This window comes from Equus asinus, chromosome 30 (assembly GCF_041296235.1).
Source record: "Equus asinus isolate D_3611 breed Donkey chromosome 30, EquAss-T2T_v2, whole genome shotgun sequence".
In the NCBI taxonomy this organism is placed as follows: domain Eukaryota; kingdom Metazoa; phylum Chordata; class Mammalia; order Perissodactyla; family Equidae; genus Equus; species Equus asinus.
In genome coordinates this window covers 223,435-249,614 of record NC_091819.1, presented here as the reverse complement: position 1 = coordinate 249,614, position 26,180 = coordinate 223,435, and the positions used below count along the sequence as shown (strand labels likewise).

Here is a 26,180-nt window from a genome sequence, read left to right as displayed (position 1 = left end):
ACGTAAAGCACAGGATGCTCCTTCCCCAGTGCTGTGGGACAGGCTCTGCCTCCTGCTGCTCTGACACAGGGTATGCCCTTGAGAGGGGTCTGCTGAGTTACGTGCTCACCTGTGTCCCACAGGGCCCGCTCGTGGGAGTGTCCGGTTCGCTCTAGTTCTTTTGAGACGCCGTCTTTAGGGCTTTGGAGCATTGCGGTTGAGGAGTCGAGGACTGCCTCGGTTCAGGCAGCACATGGTGGGCAGAAAGACAGCGGGAGAGACTGAGATGAGGCATCAGGAGCTTCCTTCCTGTTGGAAGCTGAGATGCCATGTTACTCCTGGTTGTGGCGTCCCTTTTCCTGAAAATGTTTTAAGGGATGTGAGTGGAGCTCTCCACCTAATGCTTGAATTAGGGCTACATTTCAGGGAGCTTCTGGATTTTTCTTCATATTTTGTAAAGCAGTTGATATTGAACTCAGACCTCAAGCCTGTGCTCAGTTCTCTGCCCAGAGAGGCAGGGTGAAGGCCACGGAGATGGAAGTGGGTCATGCCTCTCACGGCTCCTGGCTCCTGGCTGTTTTCTCTCCACTCCAAAGTCTCTCAGATCAGAACCCTTGAGGTGCCTTTCGCTCTTCTCTTGCTGTTAGGGAAATAGGGATCAGCTTCCCTGAAAAGAGGTTAAAGGAAAAGTGTATATGTGCGGAGGGGCAGAGCTTGAGTTAGGGAGGGGAGGTTGAGTTTGAAGAAGAGAAGCCTGTAGGCGTCTGGGGTGGCAGGAACTGAGGTGCCATCTTCCGGTTCATCAGGCATTGTACAGGAGCCTGGAGATAAGCAGGGGACAGGCGGAAAATCGCAGTTGGATTCTTCCTGTTTCTCCCTTCCTGTAGGTCGCTTGGAAGAGACCGACCCCCAGTTAATAAGACATGGTCCAGAGTACACGAAGCTGTTTGCCACTGCCTGGTGTACCTTAATGTATGGGAATTCCTGGCTTTGACTAGGGGAGCGCTGGACCCTGGACCCATTGTGGAGTTGGGGCTGAGCTGCAGGGGAGAAGAGGGGGACAAACAGAAGCGCCCCTCTCCCTTTAGCTGCCTGTGTGGGCTGTCATAGGTGCACCCTGTCCCTTTGCACTGGGCTCCCTAAAGGGTTCCAAACTGGGAAGGCATAGGGAAGAAGTGTCATTGATATTAGAGGATCATTACTGGGATCCTAAGGCCTCAGGGTTGGAACAGACAGTGGGGGCAGTCAAAGTGGTTTCTCTGGCCTGTGTGTCTGATACAGTGTCAGGGCCTCCTGAAGCTTCCTGGGGGTATGCCTGGGTTGAATTTCCGCCAGGGACTCAGTCCGTATTATGGGGAGCCCTGGGGAGAAGACCAAGAAACAAAGGCCCTTAGAGTTAACAGGGCCTTTAGAGATCATCCCTTGCAATCTCCCTCAGTGCTGGGCACCCCCCCACTTCTTGTCAGATGGCCAGAGAGCCTCGGCTTGAATACCTCTTTGATGGGGAGCGCAGCTTTTTTAAAGCCGCCAGTTGCATCATCAGCCAACTCCTGCCTTTCGAAGGTACTTCTTATGTTAAATGGAAAGATGCCTCTCTAGAACTTTCTCTCCTGGATCATTCTGATCTCTGGAGCACCAGAGAATAAATCTAATCTTTTGCATACATGGCAGCCCTTAAAACATTTACAATAGCTCTATGTCCTGCTAGGATTTCTCTTCTCCAAGCTGAAGACCCCTCAACTCTTTGGGCCCAGTGGTGGTGAGCTGGGGCTCCCAGTCCTCAGAGCTTGTCTTTTCTCCTCCCCCCCCCCGACTCAAGGTCGCACATGGGCAGCACAGCGGACGTGCGGCTCTCTCTGAGCACAGCCACCCATGCGCCCCCAGGTCTGCATCGCCGCTACTCAGCACTACGGGAGGAGTCTGCCAAGGTGAGGGGTGGAGGGGTGGGGGTCTCCCTGGGGAGTTTGGGGTCAGTTCGGCCGCGTGCCTGGCTCCAGTTTCACAGACGGCTGGCGTGCGGCGCAAATCCTCCCCTGCCCTCCCCTGTGTGGACGACAGCTGCAGCCCTGGGGTCGGGGCCGTCGTCAGCTGCAACAGCTGAGTCCCCCCCCTTGCCTTGGCCTCCTGGTGGGCGAGAGGTAGGGGCTGGCGGGCGGCCAGCCAGTCCCTGAGGCCCCCCGAAGCGTGTACACGTGTGCCTGGGTGTGTAGGCGTGTGTTTCTGGTGGCTGGGGTGGGGGATGCAGGGCAAGATGCAAATGGCAAGCTTTCTGGAACAAAAGTTGTGGTTTATGAGGGCGACGAGGGAGGGATGGCAGGGTAACTGGCCTGTGGGATGGGACCTGAAATCTTCTGAGAAGCAGCTCTGAGTTCCTGCTGAGTCTGTCTCGGGGGTTTGTCAGGAAACAGGAAAAACAAGGGGCAGAAAAGTGCTATTCCTTCCTGCTTCCTTCTGGTTCTAGGAGCACAGCCGTTGCCCTGGAGCTCAGACTTAGGCTGCAGGAGCTGGAAGGGGGCCCTGCGGGGAGCTGGGGGCTGGGTGGTGGGGGACCGGCAAGAGCAGTGTCCCAGCCCGTTCTGGCTCTTGCCTCTTCTGGGCCTTTGTCCACCGAAGAGGTCTGTAGGATGCTTTCTGAGAAGCCGCCTCCTCCCAGGGGTCACTGGAGGGTTCTGCGCCACGCTGAAGCTCTGAGACACAGGGCTGGCCTGCAAGGCCTTCTCGTGTTCCCTGGCTGTAGTCCTCCTTGTCTTCAGAGAGACTGATGGCCTTTCTGTGCTGCTTACTTTGTATTCCACACCGTGCTCCATGCTTCATGTGCATTTCCTCACTTCATCCTCACACACGCCTACCAAGTAGGTATTACTACTATCCCCATTTGACAGATGAAGAAACAAAGGCAGAGAGAGGTTAAACAACTTTTCCATGGTTGCACAGCTAGGATTTGGTGGAGCTGCGATTCAAAGCAAGACAGTCTCTCTCTGGAATCTGTCGTAACCACTCTGCTATCCAGCTCCTTGAGTTAGTTAAAGTAGTATTTCTTTTTTTTTTTTTTTAAAGATTTTATTTTTTTCCCCAAAGCCCTCCGGTACATAGTTGTATATCCTTCGTTGTGGGTCCTTCTAGTTGTGGCATGTGGGATGCTGCCTCAGTGTGGTTTGATGAGCAGTGCCATGTCCGCGCCCAGGATTTGAACCAACGAAACACTGGACCACCTGGAGCGGAGTGTGCAAACTTAACCACTCGGCCATGGGGTATTTCTTAGTGGTATTTCTTAGTAAGGTTTCTTAGCAGTATAGAGTAGTATTTCTTAGACTTTAATGTGCAGGTGACTCACCCAGAGACCCTGTTAAAGTGTAGACTCTGAATCAGCAGGTCCAGGGTGGGGCCTGAGCCCTTGCGTTTCTAACAGGCTCCCAGGAGATGCCAGGCTGCGGGTCTTGGTGGGGAGGGCTCTGCTCCTCAGTCCCCTGCTGTGCCTTGTTGCTATCCTTTACCCTCCTTCTTTGCTAAGGACTGGGAGCCATCTCCGCTGCCTGGGGTGGTGGCCCCCGCGGCCGCCCCTTCCTTTGACAGTGACCCTGAGATCTCCGATGTGGATGAGGATGAGCCAAGGGGTCTGGTGGGCTCCATGGATGTTGTCTCCCCCAGTGGCCACTCAGATGCCCAGACGCTGGCCATGATGCTGCAGGAGCAGCTGGATGCAATCAACGCGGAGATCAGGTGTGGGGGCGGAGGGCATGGGAGCCTTGAAGGACAGTGGGCCCTCTGTTTGGCTCCTGCAGGAAAACTCCTGCACGCGCTAGCTTGTTCTTCCAGCTGACCTTAGAGTGCACGGTGTGGGGGCCCTGTGGGCCATCAGGCAAGGTGCTGGGCTGGCGTGGACAACGCGGGCGGGACCCAAGCTTGGCTTCTCAGGCTTGGTTTCCCTCCCAGGGCCGTGGGAGGCTGTGTTCCCCCAGTTTGTGCAGCTCAGCGTAATCACCAAGTGTGTAGCTCCCCTTTGCCAAGGCCACCTCAGGGGGCTTTGTGAATGCTAGCGTCAGTCTTACCACTGTTCCAGGGAGGCAGCCTTATCTCCACTCTACAGACAAGGGAACAGAAACCAGAGAGGTTCTGTGATTTGCCTAAAGCAACACAGTAAGTGGCAGAGCCAGGATTCAAACTTGGGTCTAAACTTGGTGCCCTGGGCCACGGCTCCCGTCCTTAGTGAGGCATCAGACAGAAGCCAGCCGCAGGGAACACTATCAAGACCCACACTCTTCCTGCCTTTGAGGAGAGTTATTAATGTTTCTGACAAACTGCAGGCGAAGTCCAAGTCGGTCATCAGAGCTTTACAGGCCACGGGTCGTCTGGTTCAGTGGTTCCCACACTGGGTCTCACAGACCAGTTGGAAAGAGAACCTCACACACAGGCACACCCCCACATGGGAGGGTGTTCAGGTAGGACTGCCAGCTTTCATTCCGCAAAGTCAAACATTAAAGGCAACCACGTTTCCTATCACGACCATTCTACAGAGGGAAGGACAGTGAAACATCCTTGAAGCTGGGAGACACTCTCAGAATAAAGTCCTGCTCCTCACACACGGTTGGCATCTGGATGTCAGTGTGTGCGTGTGTGTGAGTGTGCATACACACGCTCCCCGAGTGCCCCCCACATTATCATTATCGTGCCCCTTTTCCCATGGGACAGGTAGGACTCTGTCGGGGGTCAGAATCCAATAAGGGTCCTATGCCTGGGAACTGCTGACTTGGGGCATATTGGGAGACTGAGGCCTGGCTCGGGGGTGCCCCTGTGGTTAGTCAGGTAGTTAGGTTGACAGGCTGACGTGCGGGGTGGTCTGCACCTACTGACCACGCTGCCTCCTTTCCTAGCACCTGTGTTGGTTAAACTGTGGAGTTTTGTTACGTTAGGCAGCTACAAGAAAGAGAGAAGGATGTTTCTAAGCTACAGAGGGATAGAACCCCCTATGCTGCGAGATCTTGCACGTCTGGGCAGTGCCAGAAACAACAGGGCTCCCCTGGGCAGTGCCTCCTGCCTGGGCTCACAGGGCGGTGGGTGCAGGTGGTGCCCAGCGCCTGCCTCTTGCTGGCCCTGCAGGACTAATGCTGAGGTCCGGTTTGGCCCGTCCCCCAGGATGATCCAGGAGGAGAAGGAGTCCACGGAGCTCCGAGCTGAGGAGATCGAGACGCGGGTGACCAGCGGCAGCATGGAGGCCCTGAACTTGACCCAGCTGCGTAAACGCGGTTCCATCCCCACCTCTCTGACCGCCCTGTCCCTGGCCAGCGCATCCCCTCCCCTCAGTGGCCGCTCCACACCTAAGCTTACCTCCCGCAGTGCTGCCCAGGACCTGGACCGGATGGGGGTCATGACCCTGGTGAGAGTCTTGGGTAGTTGACGGACACCACCATCATGACTGGGCTCTGCTCTGGGGGCTGCCTGGGGGAGTCGACAAGCATGGGAGGGCTCATTCTTCAGTCAGGCCCACGTGTTCTTCCCAGGACATGTGCAGAGCCCGGCATGTCAGGCCGCCACTGTGTCCTTCTGGATCGGAAAGGGCCTGAGGGGCTCCCCCACTGCCCACACTCTTCGTCTCTCCCAGAGGTAGCCCTGGTGTATTTTCTGGGCCAGCTTTTTTCTGCTGTGATACGCTCCCCAGGCCTGTGTGAGGCACTGAATCCTATCTTCTCATCCTAAGACCACTGGGCTCCCCTTGGGGTTAAATTCTGGGCATCCAGAGGGTGAGTCCGAGCTCACCCTTCACTTTCTCTTCCAGCCCAGTGACTTAAGAAAGCATAGGAGGAAGCTGCTGGTGAGTATTCCTGATGACCCAGGTGCTAATGGGTTAATTCTCCCAGGCCCTTCCCTTTGGCTTCTCCCCACCCTGGGCCCTTGAGTTGGAACTCAGGCCCCAGGGCCTCCCCACTGCATTTCTCCATTCTCCTCTGCCTCGTCTGGGCTGGGTAGGCAGGCCCCTGGTCTCTGCCTGTATTCCCTGACAGCTCCACTGTCTGTTCAGTCGCCAGTGTCTCGGGAAGAGAACCGAGAGGATAAAGCCACCATAAAATGTGAGACTTCTCCTCCTTCCTCACCCAGGACGCTGCGGCTGGAGAAGCTTGGCCACCCAGCCCTGAGCCAGGAAGAAGGCAAGAGGTAAGGGGAGCAGGCCTCACCTTGAGTCTCTCCACCCCAAGGCCGTCTCATCCCTCCCTCTGCCTCTGAACGGGCTGCATCTCACCTGTCCCAGGTGTCTGGACGTCTCACTTCTCTTTGAAACACCATCAGGGAAGGATAGTTCCATGGCTCCTTTGGTCACCTGCTGTGATCATACCCCCTCACCCCTACCCAAACTCTGTCCTTCCTGAGGTCTGACTTGCATCTGTCCTGCTGTAATTTAAGTGTCTTCTTCTCATCCCGCCCCCTCCTGGCTGTCATCCTGTAGTGCTCTGGAGGATCAGGGCAGCAACCCCAGCAGCAGCAGCAGCAGCCAGGACTCCTTGCACAAGGGCGCTAAGCGCAAGGGCATCAAGTCGTCCATCGGCCGCCTGTTCGGGAAGAAGGAGAAGGGCCGGCTGATCCAGTTGAGCCGGGATGGAGCCACGGGACACGGTCTCTATCCCCTTCCTAGCAAATGGGTGCGAGCGTGGGGTCAGAGCAGGAGGTACACTCGGATCCAGCCTTCCCTGCCTGCCCGCAGGGCCCAGTGAGCGGAGACCACAGGCAGGCGTGCGGCAGTCCACAGGAGCAGGAGCTTCCTGTTAGAGCTGTTCTCCAGCAGGACTGCCTCCTGTGGTGGCGGATCAGGCGGCGATGGATGGCGGTTTATTGGGGATGCTGTAGGAGGGCTTCCCATAGGAGTGAGAGTTGGACCTCTGGGGTTTCTCCCGATATTGAAGTTTTCCGGTGTGCTGTGCTCAGGATCTTCAGGAGGAGTTTCTTGGTTCCTCCTTTAGGAGCGTCAGTTCCTGATGAGAGCTGATTTCTGGTGCATCTGGCCTCCAGGACTCACAGTATCCTAATCCCTCCTCACGGCTTTGTAGACGTTGTACCAAGGAAGTGCTTGGGCTCGTGTAGTACCTAGAGTCCCAGGGTGTGCGTGGCGGGTGCTGGGGCCTCAGTCAGTGTTAGCTGTCTCCGTCCCGCCCTCCCTCCTTCTCTTTCCCGCATCTGGTTAGTCAGTCAGTTGTCCAGCAGACATTTCGGGAGTAATTGCTGTAGACGAGGCTTAGGATGAGGGGTGGGAGCTGTTGTCCATTCCTTCAAGGAGCTCCATGTCTAATGAAAAGGGAAAAATAGAGACGATTCCCAAACAAGACAACGATAGAGCAGTGCCCGGGGTGCTCCTGGGACTCAGAACTGAGTCATAGTGTGGTGGGGGCGACAGGAGTGGCTGCCTCTGCTGGGCAACACCTGAGCTGAAGCTTGAAGGCTACATAGGAATTCGCCAAGCAGAGGTGCAGGGGTGAGGGGAAGGGGGTCTGAGCAAGGCAAAGATTCTGGGTGTGGGAGTTTTGTATGCAGTTGAGTCTTTTCAGCGTGGGGAAGGGAGGGAGTGGGAGGAGTGGGCAGGCGGGCCTGGACTCTGGGCTCAGCCAGCTCTTAAGGGCCTTGCAAAGGCTGCGGGAGAGGTGTAGAAGTTCCTGGGAGGCAGTGGGAGCGTTGACGAATTTCATGCAGGGAGGAACCTGACCAACTATAAGAAGGGAACTTTTGAACTCAGGTGTATAATTATGCCTTCCTGCGCCTCTGGAGGGCTGAATCAGAACACAGCTAGCTGAACGAGGAGGAGGAGGAGGAGGAGGAGGAGGAGGAGGAGGAGGGGGAGAAAGAAGGAAGAAGGAGGAGGGGGAAGGAGAGGGGAAGGAAGGAGAGGGAGAGTGAGGAAGGAGGGAGAGGGAGGAGGAGGCGGAAGGGGAGAAGGAGGAGGAAGGGGAGGACAGAAGGCAGGCACCTCTGCTCGGGATGTGCAGCCTCAGCGGGGAAGGAGGTGGAGCCCCCTGCCCCCAGTCCACAGGGGATGCGGCGAGTCGTGGGGAGGGCCACAGATGTGGAGGAGAGGCGTTTTGTGTGGAGCTTTTGCCTGCCTCTGCGCCCCACACCACGCTGGCGCCTGAGTCTGAGGCAGCATCTCTCACTGGTTTCTGGATCACCCACACCTGCTGCCCTCTTCACTGTGCAGAGTGAGCGGGACTTAAATGATTTCTAAGGTGCTGCTCCTGTTGTGAGCCCTGTAGGGTGCTGGCCTCCCTTCAGGAGACCCTTAATAGAAGAGGACAGAGCTGTGCATGCTCCCCTTTGTGGTTTAGTGCAAATGAGCACCCCCTGAGAAAGAGGCTGACACTGTTTCCCCATCCCTGACCCAGGTCGGGATAATCCCCTCTGAGCCTGGTAGCCTGCTTGCGTAGCCCTGTAGCCACTCCTGTCTGGCTTTCTGGGTTCCTTTGCTCCGTGGTTTGGAGGAGGGACACGTTTTGTCTAGGATTCTGCTGCTGTTAGGGTGGGACAACTCCGGTCCGCTAACTGGAAAACACCTCCAGGGCTAACTCCCCAGGGGAGACTGGGCTGAGGGTGACCTGCTCGATGCCACTGTGGGTTCATCTGGATGCAGGGATGTCGAGCGGAGGCTCTAGGAATGATGGGTGGCCCCTCAGGCCCTCTTGGGCTGTCATACACGGCGGAGCCTCCTGCTGGTCTGCTCCGCAGTCCTAGCCCAGGCCACGGGAGGAGAAGCAGAGGGCCTGGCTGACACGCTGCCTTTCCCTTCTAGTGCTCCTAACAGACTCCGAGCTCGGTGTTCAGGAGCCTATGGTGCCTGCCAAGCTGGGGACCCAGGCAGAGAAGGACCGGCGGCTGAAGAAGAAGTAAGAGCTGCAGGCCAGGCTTTGCCCTTCCCCTGGGCTGCGTGGACGGAGCTCAGGCCACCAGAGTCCAGCAAGGCCCCTTCTGAGCTGGGTTGGCCTGGTCCATGTGGGCACAGCAGGGGCTGGGTAGTGGCTCTTAGGATGACCCGCGGAAGGAGGCAAGGGGCTGTGGGAGAGTGACCCGGGCCTGCGGGTCTCTGGCAGAGCAGATTAAAATGTCTGTGTCAGGCCATGTGCACGTCACCCTCTGGGGCTGGAGAGGTGTTCCTGCCCTACGTCTTGGTATCCTGTTGCTTCAGCACAGTGCACTGGGGTCGAGGCGGGGTATGGCACGGGGAGTGGGAGTCCAGCTCTTGGCACAGCCCGTCGTCCCAGGAAGTCAGCTTGGTGGAGGGAGGAGGAAGGACTAGTGAGTCTCTCGTTCCTCTTCCTCCAAGACACCAGCTGCTTGAAGATGCCCGCAGAAAAGGAATGCCTTTTGCCCAGTGGGATGGCCCCACTGTGGTCTCCTGGCTGGAGGTAAGCTGGGCAGGGGAGTCTGCCGGGGTCCCGTGGGAAGGGTGTGTGGGGTGGGACGAGGACGACTCCGGCAGAGGGGTGGTGTCTCTAGAACCCCCCTCCCCCAGCAGACACATGTGCCAGTTACTTTGGAGGAGAATTGATGCTGCTCACAGCCGCCTCATGGGCAGCTGGTGTGGATGAGGGACCAGTTACCACTACGCCGGAAGGTTCTCAGGGCCGGTTTGACTCTCCCATCACCCACGTGGTGTTGGAAAATCCCTCAACCTCCCCAGGCCTCAGGTTTTTGCTGTAAGGTGGGGAAGAGAGGTGCTGGATGATGGTCGTCTCCACATCTCTAAGCTGCTCTGCTCTGTGTTCACTGTTCTGAGACCATGGATGAGGCCAGGCCCTTGCCCCTTGCTATTGCCAAGCTCTGGGCAGCAGGGTCTACATCGTGGGGAAGGGCCTGAATTTACCCCCTGGGCCCCGTATCTGCAGCTCTGGGTGGGGATGCCTGCCTGGTACGTGGCTGCCTGCCGGGCCAACGTCAAGAGCGGTGCCATTATGTCGGCCCTGTCGGACACAGAGATCCAGCGGGAGATCGGCATCAGCAATGCCCTGCACCGGCTCAAGCTGCGGCTGGCCATCCAGGAGATGGTGTCACTGACCAGCCCCTCGGCCCCGCCCACCTCCAGGACTGTGAGTGGCCTCTGCCTCACCCAGGACACTTTCAGAAGCCCCTGAATAGTGTTTGCAGTGTCTCCCATTGGTCTTTGGGACGATGGTAGCATTGAGGCCTGCCCCTCCCATCCCATTCCCACAGAGGGCTCCGCCTGGTGTCCAGGAGGGGTAACTTTGATTCTAGGAGAACCTGTAGGCCTAGTTCCCTGCCTTCCACATTCCGCCCGTGGGCTCCGTCTCCCCGTCCCTACTCTGCCCACCGTTCCAGGTCCCTGCACAGAGTCGGCAGGATGGGACTCCTGGGGTTGGGGTTCTGTGTTGTTGCCAGATTGGGGAAGCAGAGGGTGTAGGCATTTGTGAATTCTGTCCTGGTCCTCCCACCTCTGCACAAGAATGCAGGCTACTCCACGACCCTCGGAGGAAGAGCTTTCATGTTGTCTGTCTCTGTGACGGGTCAGTCCTTATTCCAGAGCTGCACCGTTCATTCAGGAAATGTTTCTTGAGCACTTCTCTGTGCCGGGCTCTGTGCTAAGCAGTGTGGATACAGTGATAACAGAGTTGCTCAGAGCAAGGCAGTGAGCAGAGCCCTGGGCGGAGCCTGGGGGAGGACTCAGTGAAGGAGTTTGTTCTTGTTTTTGGGGCTCCCAGCCTGGTGGGGATCCTGGGGACCCACACGCAGGACCAGCTAGGTTTCCTTTCTGCCTGCAGTCTTCTGGGAACGTCTGGGTCACCCATGAAGAAATGGAAACTCTGGCCACATCCATGAAGACAGTGAGTCTGGCCCTCGGCTGGGTTGGGGCTGATGAGTCCCACGAGGGAGCGGGAGGGTCGTGGGCAGCCAGAGGGGGTGCTGCTGATCTCCCAGGAGCTCGGTGTCCCTAATGGGTGACTACTTCTGCTCGCAGTCTGGAGGGCTGTGCGAGAGAAGTGAGACTGGACAGTGTGTGTGTGTCCCACTCCAGGGTCACGAGCTCACTCTGGCCACTGGGCTGCAGTGGAGAAGAGCTGGGCTTGGGAGTCTGTGCCTGTTCTGGGCCTGCAGCCAGAGCCCTTGCCTCTGTGCTTGGTCCTCAGAGGAGGAGCAGGGAGGATTGGGTCAGCCTGGCTCCCAGCCAAGCCTGGGAGGTGTGGAAGATGTTTTTGCCACATGCGCATTCGCTCCTCTCTCACCGGAAACACAGGCACGCACACCAGCCTGTGTTCTCTCTTGACTGTCTCAACCAGCTTCCCCTCTCACCACCTGCTCCTGGGGGTCTGTGCCCTCTCCCTGATGGGGCCTTTCTCTCTTGACTGCCCCAACCAGCTTCCCCTCTCACCATCCCCTCCCAGAGGTCCATGCCCTCTCCCTGGTGGGGCCCGGGTGGAGGCTGCCAGGTTTCTTGACTTTGCCTGTTTCCTCTGACATGCTGCGCCCATTCCGCTAGGACAGTGAGGAGGGAAGCTGGGCTCAGGTAAGACCCTCTTCCCTTGTACAGAACCAGCTCTCAGGAGTTGAGGACAGTAGGCTCCCAACGGGTTCTCTCCTCAGCTGGACTCTGAGTCCTAGTCTCTTAGTGTCCTCCTTCACCTGAAGAGCCTGGACACAGCTCCTCTCTGCCCGCTGTAGCTCCTCTGTCCTCATCCCCCTTTAGCTACTTCTGGTTTCTCAGGATTGCAGTGAGCAGCCCTGGAGGCTGTGCCTGCCTCTCCCCCAGTTTGACTCCCTCCCCAGGAATAATGAGACTTAGATGGGGAAGCCTCGCGCTCTCCTTGTCCCTCAGGGGCACCCTGGTGAGCTGAATGAGGCCTTCCATCCATCCATCCATCCATCCATCCGTCCATCCATCCATTCATCCATCCATCCATCCATTCATTCATTCAGGGAGCAGATGCCTCCAAGCATCTACCAGGGGTTAGGCCTTCCAGGCTCTCTGGGTACAGAGTGAACAGACTGAGCCCTTGTGGGGCTTCCGTTCTAGGGGAAAAACAGGCAGTAAAGAGACAGACAGATGGACAGATGTCAGACAGTGTCAGTGCTGACGAGGAGGAAGCACAGAGCGCCCTGTCGACAGTGGCAGGGAGGCCCTGAGCGGGAGGCAGGGCCGGTCAGCTCTAGTGTATTCGCATGAAACCCATCTGCAGGGGAAGGGGATGACTCTTAGAGATGTCACATCACGCGGAAAATGTAAGTCCCAAAAGATTCATAGGATTTTCCACTAAAACTCAAAGACAAGCAGAGTTAATAATACATTGTTTAGGGAAATCTACATTAGCAATTGTAAAACCTGTAAAGTTGTTCTTGAGCAAGGGGTTGATGGACAGAAAACTCAGCACAGTGGCCACGCCCGGGGCAGGGGTGGAGGGGGCGAGCCTGAGGTGGACGCAACAGCATGTCTGTAGATGGACCTTTGTAACCAACTCGTGCTATCTGTTTTCTTCTGTGTACCAACGGGCTCAGTTTAACAGCTAACAAAGTGAACTTCCAATCTAGTAAATCAGGTAGGGCGGGGAAATAGTGACGGAGGGCTGCCGTTAGAACTCTCTCCAGGGGTGGGTGGTCAGGGCAGCCCCTGCGCACAGCAGGAGGCGATGACTGAACAGCAAAAACAAAGGACAGGAGTTCTGGAGAGTTCCTGGAATGAACAAGCAAGCCTTAGAGAACCGAGTGCTAGCTATTCAGGGGCAGGCCACTGTCTATTTTTTTACGCCTTTAGCCAATATCTAACTCCCCTGTGGCCTGTGTGAGGCCAGTTTCCCAAGAGACACTGCTTCCTTTGCTGCTCGGCAGGGCCTCGGCACTGCAGCCGGTCCCCTGGGCTCAGCTGGTGGGAGGCTGACTGCGAAAGAGGACGGCAGCTCTGCCGCACAGTGCCGCAGGCGCCTTCCCGGGCCGGCAGGAAGGATTTCTTGTTCTCTGCTGCCTGGAGAGGTGCTTCTGTTCATTAGTGTAGATAATTGATGTGTGAGTGGAACCGGATCGTTTGAGGTCTTAAGAAGTTCCACTTAAAACCGCCACCTCCCACCGCTCCCAGCCCCGTAGTGAAATGAGCTGAAGTTTTATTGAACTGCCGTGGAGAATGGAGTGATGTTTCTCCCCCAGAAACGCCAGCTGCAACCCGCTGGCACTGCCTCCCGCCCATAGCCTCCCCACCCTGTCCCCCAGACGCTGGCCTATGGCGACATGAACCACGAGTGGATCGGGAACGAGTGGCTGCCCAGCCTGGGGCTCCCGCAGTACCGCAGCTACTTCATGGAGTGCCTGGTGGACGCGCGCATGCTGGACCACCTCACCAAGAAGGACCTGCGCGTCCACCTGAAGATGGTGGACAGCTTCCACCGGTGAGAAGGCTGCAGCCCCGGTGCTCCCGATGGTCTCCCCAGCTCGGGGTGTGTGCCCAGGAATAGCGATGCCTCCCTCTCTCTCTGTGGCCTGTTCTGGGTGGTGACACACCTTCCTCTTGTGAGAGCCGAGTCCTCATCTCCTCCTGCAGTTTGAGAGTTTGGGCGTCTCACCTCCAGCCGTTAGGACACAAAGGCCTTTCTCTTTAGCTTCACTTTCTTGGAGGTTCCCTCCTACATCTGAAGTTCATCACTTGTTCTTATAGTTGCTGAATTCTCTCTGCTTACCTGGGATGACTCAGACTGAACCCAGCGTCCAGCGTAGGTGTCTCATTCCTTCCAAGGGGAGAGGACAGGTTTTCTGGGCCCTTGCCTGCAACAGCCCAGCTCTGAGTCTCTCAGCTCTGAACCCACGACCTTTGTGCATGATGTCACCCAGGCCTCTCCTCCTCCGTGCTGGGAAGGCCTTCCTTCAGAAGTATCTACAGTGCAGGTCCCCAGCTGGTGCCCGTGGGCAGAATTTGGCCCACAGATATGTTTTGTTCAGCCTACATAGTATTTTAAAAATTATGGGATTTAGCTGCCAGTATTTAAGCACTAGGAAATTTTACACAGAATTCCGGATGTCTGGTTTCTTTTGAAAAATTGGAAGCCTTGTCGACACATGTTGGTGTGGAGACAGCAGCTGGAGCGAGATGGCAGCATCCCTTGCGCCGGGTGGGTGGGCGGCCTCTCCGGGCTCTCCCACCCCACCAGCGGCTGTGCCCCTTGCAGGACCTGCCTGACCCCGGTGGGCGTTTGGGTGGGAGAGCACGAGGGGTTGCCATGGGTCCAGGGTGTCTGGTCTGAGGCAGTCTTTGATGACATCTGGCTGCTGGCCATGCAGGTCGTGTTTGAGCCAGGCCTGTGTCTCTCACCTTTAATGTTACAGCAGCCCTGTGGGAGAGCGGCACCGTCTCATGTGCTGGGCCCACCCAGGATGAGGAGAGCATACGCACTAATGTTGGGGCCGAGGTGTGTGGCTTTGTGAGGACAACTCGGGGCTCTGTGGATGTCCCTCGGTCTCTCTGGCTCATCAACCGTAAAAAGTTAAATCCAGAAGGGATCTAGTGGCCTCCCCATCTCAAGGGGGAGGACATGGAGGCAGAGGAAGGCTCAGCAGCCGAGGGTCCCTCGGGCCATGGCAGAGGGCAAGTGTGACTTGAGTCTTGCTCTCCTGCCACGCCACGGCAGAGCCTCCGATGCTGGAGCTGTGGGTGTTCAGCACCACCGCTCCCTCCCCTGGGCTGAAGGGAACCTTGCCTCTCTGGAGGCGGCCAGGCCCAGCTGCACGGTCCTCCCCAGTGATTGATGGGGGTGGGGAGAAAGGGCCGGCCCTGCCCAGGGAGCCTGGCTGTGCCAGGTCTGCTTGGGGATCAGCCAGCGTGGCCCCACGTGGTGCATGGAAGGCCTCCTCAGGCCCCCTGCCCAGGCCCCACGGGACTCGTCTGCGCACGTGGTTCCAGATTCAGCTCTAAATCTTGAGTACATTAGTCTCTAAAGCATTTCCACATTCCTGCCCTCAACTATGTATATACCTGCGTTTATTCCATTTGATGTTTCATAAGCGTGTTGTTACGGCTCTAAACATTCTTTTGAATCATAACCTTTTATGACAAAAAGGGATATTTAAAAACTCTCCTTTTACAGATGGGGAAACTGAGTCCAATAGAAACTGAGTGTGATCAGGTCCCTCGGTTGGGTGGCTCCAGCATGGGGCCAGCATCCTTCTTTCTTGACACCCCGCTCAGAGCGCTCTGCATTGGAGCACTGTGCTCCACTGCACAGGCATCCTGAGGATCCACTTTGACGGGAGGCCAGTGCACACAGTGCTCAGCAGTGTCCTCCACAGCGGGGCCGTCGCCGAGGGCCACGCTGTTCAGGGCTGGGCCCTGCCCTCTGTACTGTTGCCTTTAATGCCCCTAGCAGCCCTGCTGCAGAGCTGGGGCCCTTCTCTCGCTTACGGAGTCCACCAGCTGGGAAGTGTAGGGCTGGCACTCAGACCCAGGCCGACCTGACTTGCAGGCCTTTATGCTTTTGCTATGCTATGCAACAGCTTTGAAAGTCGTAGGAACTAGACTGAAAGTTCTAGTGAGATCGAAACTAGGTGGAAGGGGTCTCCAGTGAGGAGGTGTGCGCTCCAGTGGCCAGGGCTTGGACCCGCAGCTCGAGCAGTGAATGGGTGCCTTGAGCCAGAAGAGAGTTGGTGAATTGGTGTCTCTGAGCTGCGGGTGGTGTTCTAGGCAGAAGGGCTGCCTGGGTGGACCTGAGGGGAGAGAGGGAGGGCGCGGTCGGCATCATTTCTCTCACAACGCAGTGGCCTCAGTGATAGAGGCAGCAGCAGTTGGAGTTTGGAGGGACCTCCATTCTGTCCCTCCATCTGACAGATGACAAACCTAGGGGCTGAACAACTGGGTCATGTTCAGGTTAGGGAAGGACACTGCAGTGACTGCACCCAGGTGGAACCGGCTGCCTCTGCTGTCGCGAGGTGACAGGCACAGGCATTCGCACCTCTTGGGAGGATGCTGCCCAGGTGACTCCTGCATCAGATGGCAGCTTGGAGTGATCGTCTGTGGGGTCCCTTCTGACTTGCAGATTCTGTGGTCCTTACCCTGGCTTCGTTGTTACATATTGAGTGCCTACTATGCACCTGGTGCTGTTTAAGTACTTTTACACTTTCCGTGAATTACGTTGTTTCCTTCATTAAGCACTGATGGTGCTTACTCTGTACCAGGCACTGTTCTAGGGGTTTGAGATCCATAGTGGGCAAAACGAAGTTGCCTGCCCTCCTGGGACCTAACTTCTAACTGGGAGAGACAGACACGGAACAGTAACTATATAGCATGTTCATAGATGAGAAAATTAGACCAGAGTATGGGGCATTGTGAGTGTGGGCCAGGGGGTGGTGATGATGTTAGTTGTAAATCAGGTGACTGCTAAGTTGAGAAGATGACACCTGAGCCAAGACTTAGAGGAGACAAGAGGGTGAGCCATGCAGCAGACCAGAGGAGGAGTGTTCAGATGGCGGGAGCAGCCAGTGCAACGGCCCTGAGGCACATAGGCAGGTGTGCCTACCATGCTTGTGGAACAGTGGAGGTGTTGGTGTGAGGTGCAGATCACGTAGCATCTTGTAGGCCGTTGCAAGGACTCTGAGTGAAATGGGGTTACCAGGGGATTTCTGTAGGGTCTGTGTGATTCCAGTGCCTGGAGAGTGGGGGGCATGTTGCTTCATTCAGAGGGCTTTCCTTCCACCAGTCAGGCCCACACCTTGGCTGAGGAGGACATGGGGTCAGCAGAGAGAGGGAAGTATCCTGGGAGAAGGAGGAGTGTGTGCTGGCGGGGGTGGCCTTTGTGCTGGAGGCCGTAGGTCTGGACACGCCCTCGCTGTGCCAGATGTGGGGCAGACGTGGTGGGAATGCGCCCTGCTGAGGCCCTGGCTCGGGGCTGTGTGCCTACAGAACCAGTCTTCAGTATGGCATCATGTGTCTGAAGAGGCTGAATTATGACCGGAAGGAGCTGGAGAAGAGGCGGGAGGAGAGCCAGCATGAGATCAAGGGTGAGCTGGCCAGCTCGGTGGGCCTCTGACGGGCATGGAGCGAGGGGCAGGGTGGCCTTGCTGGCACCTTCCATGGGCTGAGAGAGGGCTGAAGGCCTTCTGTGCCTCGGGGGGCTCCATGTCTGCGAGGGAAGGTACAGGCCAGCCTTGGGAGTGGGGGCTCTGGGTCCAGTGAGGGAGACATAGTCCATCCCTGAGAGCCCTGCCCCGTCAGCTGTAACCCCCACCCCATACCAGACACTGGCCCCCAGCTGGGCCGATACCATGGGTCCCGGACAGCGCTACAGACTGGGAGGAAGTGCTGGCGGAACTTGGTGATCTGGGTGGGGTTGGATGGGAAGGTGAGGCAAGTCTGAGACTAGCAGGTGGAAAGAACAAGAAGGGCACTTCCAGAGTGAGGGCAGGGGCTGGCAGGAGCCTGTTGGCCCCACCCTGAGTCCTGCAGGCCGTGGGGATGGAGGCGGAGGGGGTGGTTCTGCAGGAGCCCAGGAGCCAGGTAGGACGGACAGAGGACGCAGGACCTTGGGAGCCTGAGAGCAGGGTGGACTGGAGCTCTGGGTCTGGGGAGCTTCCTTCTGGCCCTGCAGGGGCCTTGGCCCAATCTCTGTCTCTTTCTGCCCCTTTCTTCCCCGCCCTCCAGATGTGCTGGTCTGGACCAACGACCAGGTGGTCCACTGGGTCCAGTCTATTGGGCTTCGGGAGTACGCAGGAAGCCTGCACGAGAGCGGCGTGCATGGTGCCCTGCTGGCCCTGGACGAGAACTTCGACCATAACACGCTGGCCCTGCTCCTCCAGATCCCCACGCAGAACACCCAGGTGGGCCCTGCCCTCGGTCTGTCTCCGTCTCCCCTCCCCAACTCTCCTGCTCTGGCTCTCGCACAGCACGGGCTGACGGATCTTTTTTGGGGGCTTTTCTGAGGCCTGTCCCAGCCGAATCACGACGTTCTCAGCACTCCACATGGGGATGTGCATAACCATGCCTGGGGAACAGGCGTACCGCATGTAGAGAGTGCGCCTGGCCCGGGTGCAGTGCTGCCATGGGCACCCCGCCTCCTCCCAGCCCCATCTCTGCAGCCGGGACTCTATGCCTGCTTTTTCCTCAGTCACTTTTCTGACCTGACTTTTCTTAGAGGAAAACTAGCCCTGGGACCCGAAGGGAGCAGAGAGCCCTTATTTATCTCCTGTGTCCCACCCTAGGGACCTACTCCTGGGCCCCCAGGCTTAAGAAAGCTAAATACACCCAGCAGCGCAGCCCAGAGCCTGTTGTGCCAGGGCTTTGTCCGCTGTGTGAGCTCAGAAGATCAAACGTCTCCTGATGTGACATTTCCTCACTGTTACGGATGCCAGCCAGGGGCATCCAGGTCCTCCCGAGCGGTCACGTCCGGCCTTCCTGCCTTCCTGTAGGCAGTGGACCCTGTCGTGTGACGTCCCTCCTGATCTTATTTGTCTCAAAGATGCCGTCAGGCTCCCCTGGGGAGGGGACGCCTCTCCCCATCCTCTGCACTTGGTGAGGGTGTTCGTATGTGACCAGCCTCACCTTTCGTGACTCTCTAAACTCTGTGTTGCCTTGGGTCCAAGCCTTGGTCTCTGCAGACAGAGAGGTCTTAATTCTTTTAGCCTTTCCTCATATAGACTCGCCTCCTGCCCTGATCACGTTAGCCGCCGTTGTCTGGACTCTGCAGCTGTCAGGTCTCTTGAAATTCAGCCACCAGCGCTGCGCAAGCTGTCCCGGGAGCAGATGTATTTTGGCTTATGTGAGGGTGGGGCTGTGTTGCCTCATAATTCTGGGGGACATGTTGGCTTTTGTGGGTGATGGCAGCACAGAAGGCCAGTGTGTCCCATAGGCTCTCTGGAGGGACCTCCAGCCAGTCACATCCGAGAGCACAGAGCCCCTTGACCTCTAAGCAGAGCTAGATTTCCCTGAGATGCAGGTTTTCTCCACTTGCCCATTTCCCGCCTCCTCAGCTGCTTTCTTGCCCTCTCACATGACTTTGTGAGATGTTCCTGAAGTTTATAACTGAGTGTCGCCCTGCCCAGTGGAGCAGCGTCATGTGCATACGTGACAGTTTACTATGCTGCTCCTTTCCAGTGATTTATAACCACAGTCCGTCCCCAGTACCGGTGCAGACCATGCTTACGGAGCTTGGTGATTATTTTCCACCCAGTGGTGGGCTCATTTCTGTCTTCTGTTTCCCCTCAGTGCCTCCAGCTCTGTGGAGAGCAGCACATCCGGGACTGCCGGGCACTCTGTGCTCGCTGGGCTGTTTCCTGGGCCATTCACTGAGCTGAGGTCTCAGAGGATGTGGGGGCTGACCCAGGATGGAATCCTTCGCCAAAGATGGTTACAATCACCTGGTGGCAGTTTTGAGAACACTTTGTTTCTGGCATTCCCAAACCCACTGAGTTTAAACTCCTGGGAGGCCTAGAGAAAGCCTCTGTGCCCCTCAGCCCAGGGCCTCCGATGCCCGCGACCGAGCAGTCGTCCTCAGTTACATTTCTGATGTGGAGCCTTACGAAATGTGTTTCTTTAATCTGAGAAAGTTAAGTGTCCATTCCCCACGGTCTCCGTGCTGACTCACCCTCCAGGAAAGCTGTAAGGCATGATTTTCCCTGAGACACAAAATGTGAGTTTTTTCCCCCAGTAGGTGAAGCCTGTCCCTTCACTTGTTCTGTGATCCTACTTTTTAAAAAATTGCAGTTTTCTAATTTTTTCCGTATGAAAGAATCCTGAGGTTTACAGTTTCCTGTCTAAGAGGACACTGAGGTTTGCTTGAAGGAGCAGCATCAGGCTAATGAGTCCCATGCGTTGACACCCCATCTCTGCCCTCGGACCCCTGGGAGATGGGAGAGATGGCACGGGGGTCATTGCTACAGCCCTGCCGCTCTCTCTCTCTCACCCCGTGGACTCCAGGCACGCCAGGTGATGGAGAGAGAGTTCAACAACCTGCTGGCCTTGGGCACAGACCGGAAGCTGGACGACGTGAGTACCTGTCCGTGAGTCAGGGGCCTCCAGGGCCGCAGTCATTGTTCGTTGGATGGAAAGTTCATGAGTTCTGCTTTCCTTGGGCTAGTGATTGGTGGGGTGGCCTAAGGGAGAAGAGCCATGGCGGATGGGGATGATGTCGGGGCACTGGGAAGGCAGGCCAGCCTGGCAGCAGGCCCGGGGAGGTCTCATGGCGCTCCTTCCTGGACAGAAGCTGACGGCTCCCGCGTGTTCTCCCGCAGCACCTTCCAGCTCTGTCTCTGAACCTACCAACCACGCAGGATTGGAGGGAGGTTCCCCCGAAAGCCGCCTCTGGGGTCAGATCTTGTCTTCACCTCTCGGACCCCACTTCAGGGCTGTCAGCACAGCCGTCTCCTGCCTGCCCATCGGTTCCGTCTTGTAGTAACGTGGCTGTTTGCACATGGGCATCATGCATTGTTGCTGAATCGCATTTGCTCCCCTGGCCCTCAGTGCAGCTGGACGCGGCCCCACACGGCTCAGGCCCTCACCCTCCAGCCTCCTCTCTAGTTCCTCTCCTGTGTCTGCCTTCACACCTAGCTGAGGTTTCCTCCCTCAGCCCCCTGGTCACTGAAGAAACAGTCCCTTCCGCTGGGTTTCATCCGGCCTTGCCCTCGAGTTCACGCTGCGCTGTGTCCGGGAAGGCCCGACCTCCTGAGCCACGTGCTCACCTTAGAGGTGTGAGAGTGCACCTGCTTCCTGAGGACAGCCCTCCTCAGGCCCTGCCACGCCTCCCCTCCTTCCCCCCCCCCCCCTTGCCATCTTCAGTTCGATCTATTTCTCATCCCCATTTTCTGTGCAACTTCCCTTTCTCCACACCCCTGCCCTCACCAATGCCTCTGTTGAGATGTCTGGGCCTCCTCAGGGGAGACTGGTAGTATTACCTACGTGTCAGTTAGTCCCTTCTTAGTTGGTTGAACAGGGCTAAATCCACCTCTGTGGGTGAGTGCCCAGCCTTGGTAGACAGGACACACTCTGGGACACATGGAATTTGTTGAGGGTATTTTCTTTACAGAGGTACCTTGAGATGTGGAGTGTGTCTTCCAGTCAAAGAGATAAGCTGCCAGATCCCGCCAGCTGTCCCCACTCAGAGATCCTAATTCCCCAGTGCCCTGCAGTGTGGACCCTCCACGTACTCCCACACCTAGGACCATAGCTTTCTTTGTGCAGCTAGGAGAGACAAGCCCATACATCTTTGTGTGGTGCTTTCTCATTTGGTAAGCTGTTCATTCCTTCAGTCCTTACCAAATATTCCTTGAGTGCCAATGCTGGGCAGTCACTGGGCCAGGCGCGGTGCTGCAGTGCTGGCAGCCCTGTCCCTTGTGCTGACTGTCGCCGTGTGACACAGGTTGCGATCCCACCGGACAGATGAGTCAGGTGCAGAGGGGTAACTTCCCTGCTGTCGCGGGCTGACGTGTGGCAGAGTGGGCCTGGAGCCCACATGTGTCTGGTTCCTGTGCACTTTCCCCTGAATCCTGTGGCCTCCCAGAAGCACGTGGGACTGGCTGGCCTCCCAGGCCTCAGACGTTGGGTGGAGTTATTGAGTCGTAATGTCATGGATGCTTCTAGGTGTGGTGCTGGAGAGGACTGGTTCTTGCAGGAAGCTTAAAGTAGCAGGCCAGATCTTGGCAATAAAGTGAAATTTGGTAGTAGAGGGGCAGTCGGAGATCCAAGGAGACTGCCTCCTGTGCAGCCGTCTAGCCATCATCAGCAACTTTGAACTGTCTCTTGCAACTCCTCCCTCTGCCACATCTGGTTCTTGGTTTCCCCTCTCAAGTTTCAAGGCCCTGGAGGGCTGCATCCAGTTCCCCCACATGGAGAGCCGGACTCCAGGGAAGTGAGGAGGTGGGGAGCAGGAAGAACATCTGACTGTTGGGAACAGGCGAGGAATAGAGAAACAAGCCCTTCAGATTTGCCTGAGGTGGAAATGGAGACAGAGAAAGAGAGAGAGAGAAAGGGTAGGATGCTGGGCTTGGCCGAGGGCAGGATCACGGGAAGACAGCAGTGATGAGGAAAGTTGCTGATCGACTCAAGGAGGGAGCCAGCTGCCAGCTCTTCACTGAACAAGGTTTACTGAGCGCTGGGTTCCTGGGGCTGCTCAGGGCCTGCGATACATTGGTTGGAGCAAAAAAGGTCATGGTCTCTGTCCTCTGGATCATAGAATTTGAAAAAGAGAGAGACTGGGGTAGGGAGATGGAGAGAGAGATTAATGAAATAATCTCATAAGGACATGTGAAATCGCTGCTAGGACAGAGGTGCGTCATGCCCAGAAGTGATGGGGGCGTTTGGCCTGCTCAGGGCCCAGGCGGCAGGCCCTGGGAGTGGGCAGGCACTGGTGGTGTGTCCTGGTTCCTGCTGGCTGCCCTGGGCCTGCTCCAGTTCCCAGAACACGGGGAGGGAGATGAGGTGTGGCGTCTGTGGGGTGGATGTGGGCTGGAAGAGGAGTGGGGAGGCCTGTGCAGAGGGGCGTCTGTAGAGTGAGGGCTTTGGTGCCCTTTGGCAGAGACGGTTCTTTGGAGACTTTGCTGGCAGGGGGCTGCCCACTGCATCCTTTGGAGGAGCCTGCCTCTGATTGGCTATCTGCCTGACCCTTCACTGTCACAGGTGTTCTCACCTGATCCCGTTGGGAACAGGCAGCCTGTGAAGTGGGCAGGGCAGATGTTACTCCTCTTTACAGATAAGGAAACTGAAGCTCAGAGAGGTCACATCACCTGCCCGGGATCACATAGCCAGTAAGATGGCAGATCCATAACTGAAAGCCTGGTCTCCTGACCCAGGCTCTTCCAGCAGGCGGGGCTGCAGCCACACTGAGGCCGCAGATGACGGGTGGATGGGAGCTGGCTGGTGACCACTGGCATGGGAGGAGGCTGAGAAGAGGAATCCTGGGAAGGTTAACAGCCCAGGCTGAGATGTTGGGGCCGGGAAAAGAGTTCCCCAGCAGAATGATGACAGACCCCACCAGGGGACCCGCCCACTGAGAGGGAATCTCAGACTGGGAAAGCCCCTGGGAGTCAATCCACTAGAGCCGATTCCGTTTTACAGGTGGAAACTGAGGCCAGGAAAGGGGGAGGGCCAGGACTGCGCCGCCCCGGCAGTGAGGGGGCCATTCCAACCCGCCCCTGGCCTGTGCGTGTCCCCACTGCAGGGCGAGGACAAGGTGTTCCGCCGCGCGCCCTCCTGGAGGAAGCGCTTCCGGCCGCGGGACCCTCCGGGCGGCGAGACGGTCCCCGCGGGCTTCCGCGTGTCCGCGCTCGGGCCGCAGCCCCCGCCGGCGCCGCCCAGGAAGGGGCTGCCCGCAGGTGAGTGGGCCGCGGGGCGGGCGGGGGGCGCGGCGAGGCGGCCGGGCGCACGGCAGCCCCAGGGCTCCGGCGGCGCGGCGGCCACTAACCGGCTCTGTGTTCTCCCGCGGCCGCCGACCCTCCCAGCCGGGACGGCGGGGGCGCCGAGACTGGAGACCTCCACGGTTCGGACCTACTCCTGCTGACCCTCCCGCCCCGGGTCTGGCGGGGTGTGCCCGTGGCTCGGGGTAAGTGGCCGGCCGCCTCCCGCCGCCGGCCTCGCCAGGGCAGGGCAGGCAGCCGCGTTCCCCGCAGCGCAGTCCGCCCGCCCGCCGCTCAGCGCCGCGCATCTCGCCTCTCTCCCCCTCAGCTCGCTCCCACTATCTCTACGGACACATGCTCTCCGCCTTCCGAGACTAGCGGGCCGGCCGCCTCCTGCTCCGGCCCTTCCTCCTGCGGCTCCCAGCTCGTCTGACTTTCCGCTTGCCCTGGATCTCAGAATATAGTCGCCCCCCACATCCCCCGCTCAGAGTCCCTCGTGTGTCCTCTGTCTGTCCGTCATGGATGTCTGGGTCTCCTGGTGGTGTGCAGGCACCCAGGTGGTCCCTGCTTGGGATTCTGCGGGAGGAAGAGGACAGCAGCCCAAGGGGGCTGTGACGCACTCTCCCTCCTCCGGACGTAGCTGGTCCTCCACCCGACACTGGCCCACGGGCTGGGGATGACGGCCCTTCCGAGAAAGGCACTGCAGACTCCGCCTGGCTTGGGCTGTTCGGCCTTCTGGTCCCTGTCCACCTACGGGCTGTGCCAGATGGTCTGACGCCTGGTTTTGGTGTCCCAGTGTTGTTCCTCCACAGCTCATCTCCACACCTACAGGCTTGCTTCCAGGCCCACCTTGGGGGCTGGGTGGGCTGCAGAAGGCCCCTGCTCCCTCAGAGCGCTGCGGCTGGGGCAGAGATTCCAGGCCCCGGCTTAAGCTGAATCCAAACATGAGTTTGGGAAGAATCTGAGCTTTGGGCCAAGTGTGCGGTGGGAAGCTCTCAGCTGTCCTGCCGAGTGAGAAGTGCAGACAGGCCGGCTGGAGGGGGCGTCAGTGGTCTGTGGTGGCCTTAAGTCCAAAGGGCAGTGGGAATGCCTCCTGCCCCAGCCGTGGGGTGGAGCTGCTGCCAGGCTGGGGCCGGGGGATTGTGAGGATCTTGGCTTGGGGGCACTGCTGACTGTGTTCCTGCCACCCCTTCCCCTGCTATCCCCTTCTGCTCCACTTCTTTAGTGGCCCCAGCCCCATAAGAATATACTTGATGGCTGGATGGAGTGTGCGTTGACCTTAGATTCAGGTTTGGGAAGAAGGCAGTCTGAGGCTTCCTTTCCCTCATCTCCTGGAAGAAAATAAAGCTCCCTGTGTGTGAATCATGTCCAGCTCCAGAAAACCCAGTGTTGGTGACAGCTGTCACTCCTGCTCGTCCTGTCACCCACCCCATGTCCAGGCTCCCCCGGTGTGCGGAGACTTCCTCCTCCAGAAACCCCAGGCCCCGTGGCTTCCCGCTTCAGCTGCTTCCCCAGCAGTGTGGTCGCAGCCTGGGCTGAGGGACGCAGGTCCTGTTTGGCAGGAGGGGCATTCCCAAGAACCCCTCTTCCTCACCCCCTTCCTCCCCCTGCTGAGGTGCCTAGGCATGTTTGGGACCCCAGTTCGGGGTGCGTTGATGGAACCCAGGGCTCTGTCCAAGTGAGAGGAGAGGAGCAGGGTCTGGAGCACGTTTCTTGGAGGGGGGCCAGTGCCGTGCCATCCTTCAGGCAGCTGAGCAGCTGGTTTGCAACCAAGTAGACTGGGGTTCTGAGTGGGGGTGAGGCTAGCAGGTGGGAGGATGGGTCAGAGCCTCCTGTCCAGAGGAGCGCTGGGGCCTGGGCAGGGCTGGGGCTCGGAGCCTTCTGCTCGTTTGCAGTAGAGGAGAGGTCCAGTGGTGGGGGTGCTGAGTAGGCACCCCTGGGTGTGGGCGAGGCAGCCACCTGCCCTTGCTCTCCCTCGTTGGTCTCTGCCCCCCAGTCAGGCTGCTGCAAGTGGGGCCGCAGCGGTTCTTTAGCAGCAGGTGAGCTGGACGGAGAAAGAGCCCTGTCCCTGGGTATGGATGTTAAGAGTCTGGAGCAACCCCAGATTCTTAAGATTGGTGGAGTTGGGGACCACAGGCCATCTAACTCCTTCAAGGGACTCCATGGGCTAGCTCGGTGGGAGAGTCAGCCCCGCCTCTCCTCTGCAACTTCACCTTGTCACGGTTGGTCATGTCCTAAGGCAGGGACCTGGGTTCGTTCAGGACATCTTGGGATGTGATGGAGAAGAGAAACCTGTGCACGTCGGGATGGAAGGCTGTTTGGTGTAGCTCTGACCTCACAGTCAGTGTATTTTTTACTTGGAGAGTCACCAGTGAGCCAAGCCCCCGTCATCAGCTTCCTGTACCTTGTCAGGCCCCTTCTCAGTCCTGTACTGGCTCAGCGCATCAGAAATGGATGTGCAGGTGGGTGTGGGTGTGGGTGTACCAATAAACAACCTGGTTTTAAGACAGCATACAAACGGCTCTGGTCTTTTCTTAACTCTGAGCTCACCTGACATGTCCAGCTTCTTCCACACCTGAAGCACTGTGCTCTGGGAAGTAAACATCAGAGTTAAAAACTTGTCGCCAGTAACCTTGTTCCTTACATAACCAGGACTGGAAGGTTACTGTTTGGGTTGCTTGTGCCAAGAGAGTGGAGGGTGGGGGAGGCGGAGGAGCCTGGGGCCTGGGCTGGACTTGTCTCCTCTGCGTCCTGCTCCTGGCCATGCTCTACTTTCCCTGCAGCCTTCCTGCTGCCCCTGGAGTTCCCCTCCAAATGCCCCATCACGTCACCCCTGTTCACACTTCCGGCAGCTCCCCCACCTCTAGGTCGAGTCCAGCTCCTCGGGGTGGCGTGAGAAGCCGTTGGGGCCTTGCTCCAGTGCCCTC

At 57.8% G+C, this 26,180-nt stretch overlaps 1 protein-coding gene across 13 annotated transcripts in view; it reads left to right on the top strand.

Moving 5' to 3' along the window:
• The window catches only part of PPFIA4 (PTPRF interacting protein alpha 4), a 46,357-nt gene extending 20,569 nt beyond the window's left edge, over window positions 1-25,788 (top strand). For 3 of the 13 annotated variants that reach the window (XR_011499420.1, XR_011499422.1, XR_011499419.1), the window contains 17 exons: window positions 1,799-1,907; window positions 3,491-3,699; window positions 5,113-5,353; window positions 5,753-5,788; window positions 5,996-6,129; window positions 6,419-6,585; window positions 8,744-8,837; window positions 9,275-9,356; window positions 9,837-10,037; window positions 10,728-10,790; window positions 11,444-11,470; window positions 13,162-13,337; window positions 16,835-16,932; window positions 17,573-17,748; window positions 19,844-19,912; window positions 20,158-22,975; window positions 23,079-23,212. Coding sequence is in view for 6 of the 13 variants with exons in the window: in XM_070501576.1 (XP_070357677.1) it covers window positions 1,799-1,907; window positions 3,491-3,699; window positions 5,113-5,353; window positions 5,753-5,788; window positions 5,996-6,129; window positions 6,419-6,585; window positions 8,744-8,837; window positions 9,275-9,356; window positions 9,837-10,037; window positions 10,728-10,790; window positions 11,444-11,470; window positions 13,162-13,337; window positions 16,835-16,932; window positions 17,573-17,748; window positions 19,844-19,912; window positions 23,079-23,232; window positions 23,359-23,417 (2,095 nt within the window). In the remaining 7 variants the exon portion in view is untranslated. Of the gene's footprint in view, window positions 1-1,798; window positions 1,908-3,490; window positions 3,700-5,112; window positions 5,354-5,752; window positions 5,789-5,995; window positions 6,130-6,418; window positions 6,586-8,743; window positions 8,838-9,274; window positions 9,357-9,836; window positions 10,038-10,727; window positions 10,791-11,443; window positions 11,471-13,161; window positions 13,338-16,834; window positions 16,933-17,572; window positions 17,749-19,843; window positions 19,913-20,157; window positions 22,976-23,078; window positions 23,233-23,358; window positions 23,460-23,581 lie in introns of those variants that run through there. The other 10 variants (XM_070501576.1, XM_044762965.2, XM_070501577.1 and 7 more) reach the window with 7 other exon arrangements.
• The last annotated feature ends 392 nt before the right edge of the window (window positions 25,789-26,180 follow it).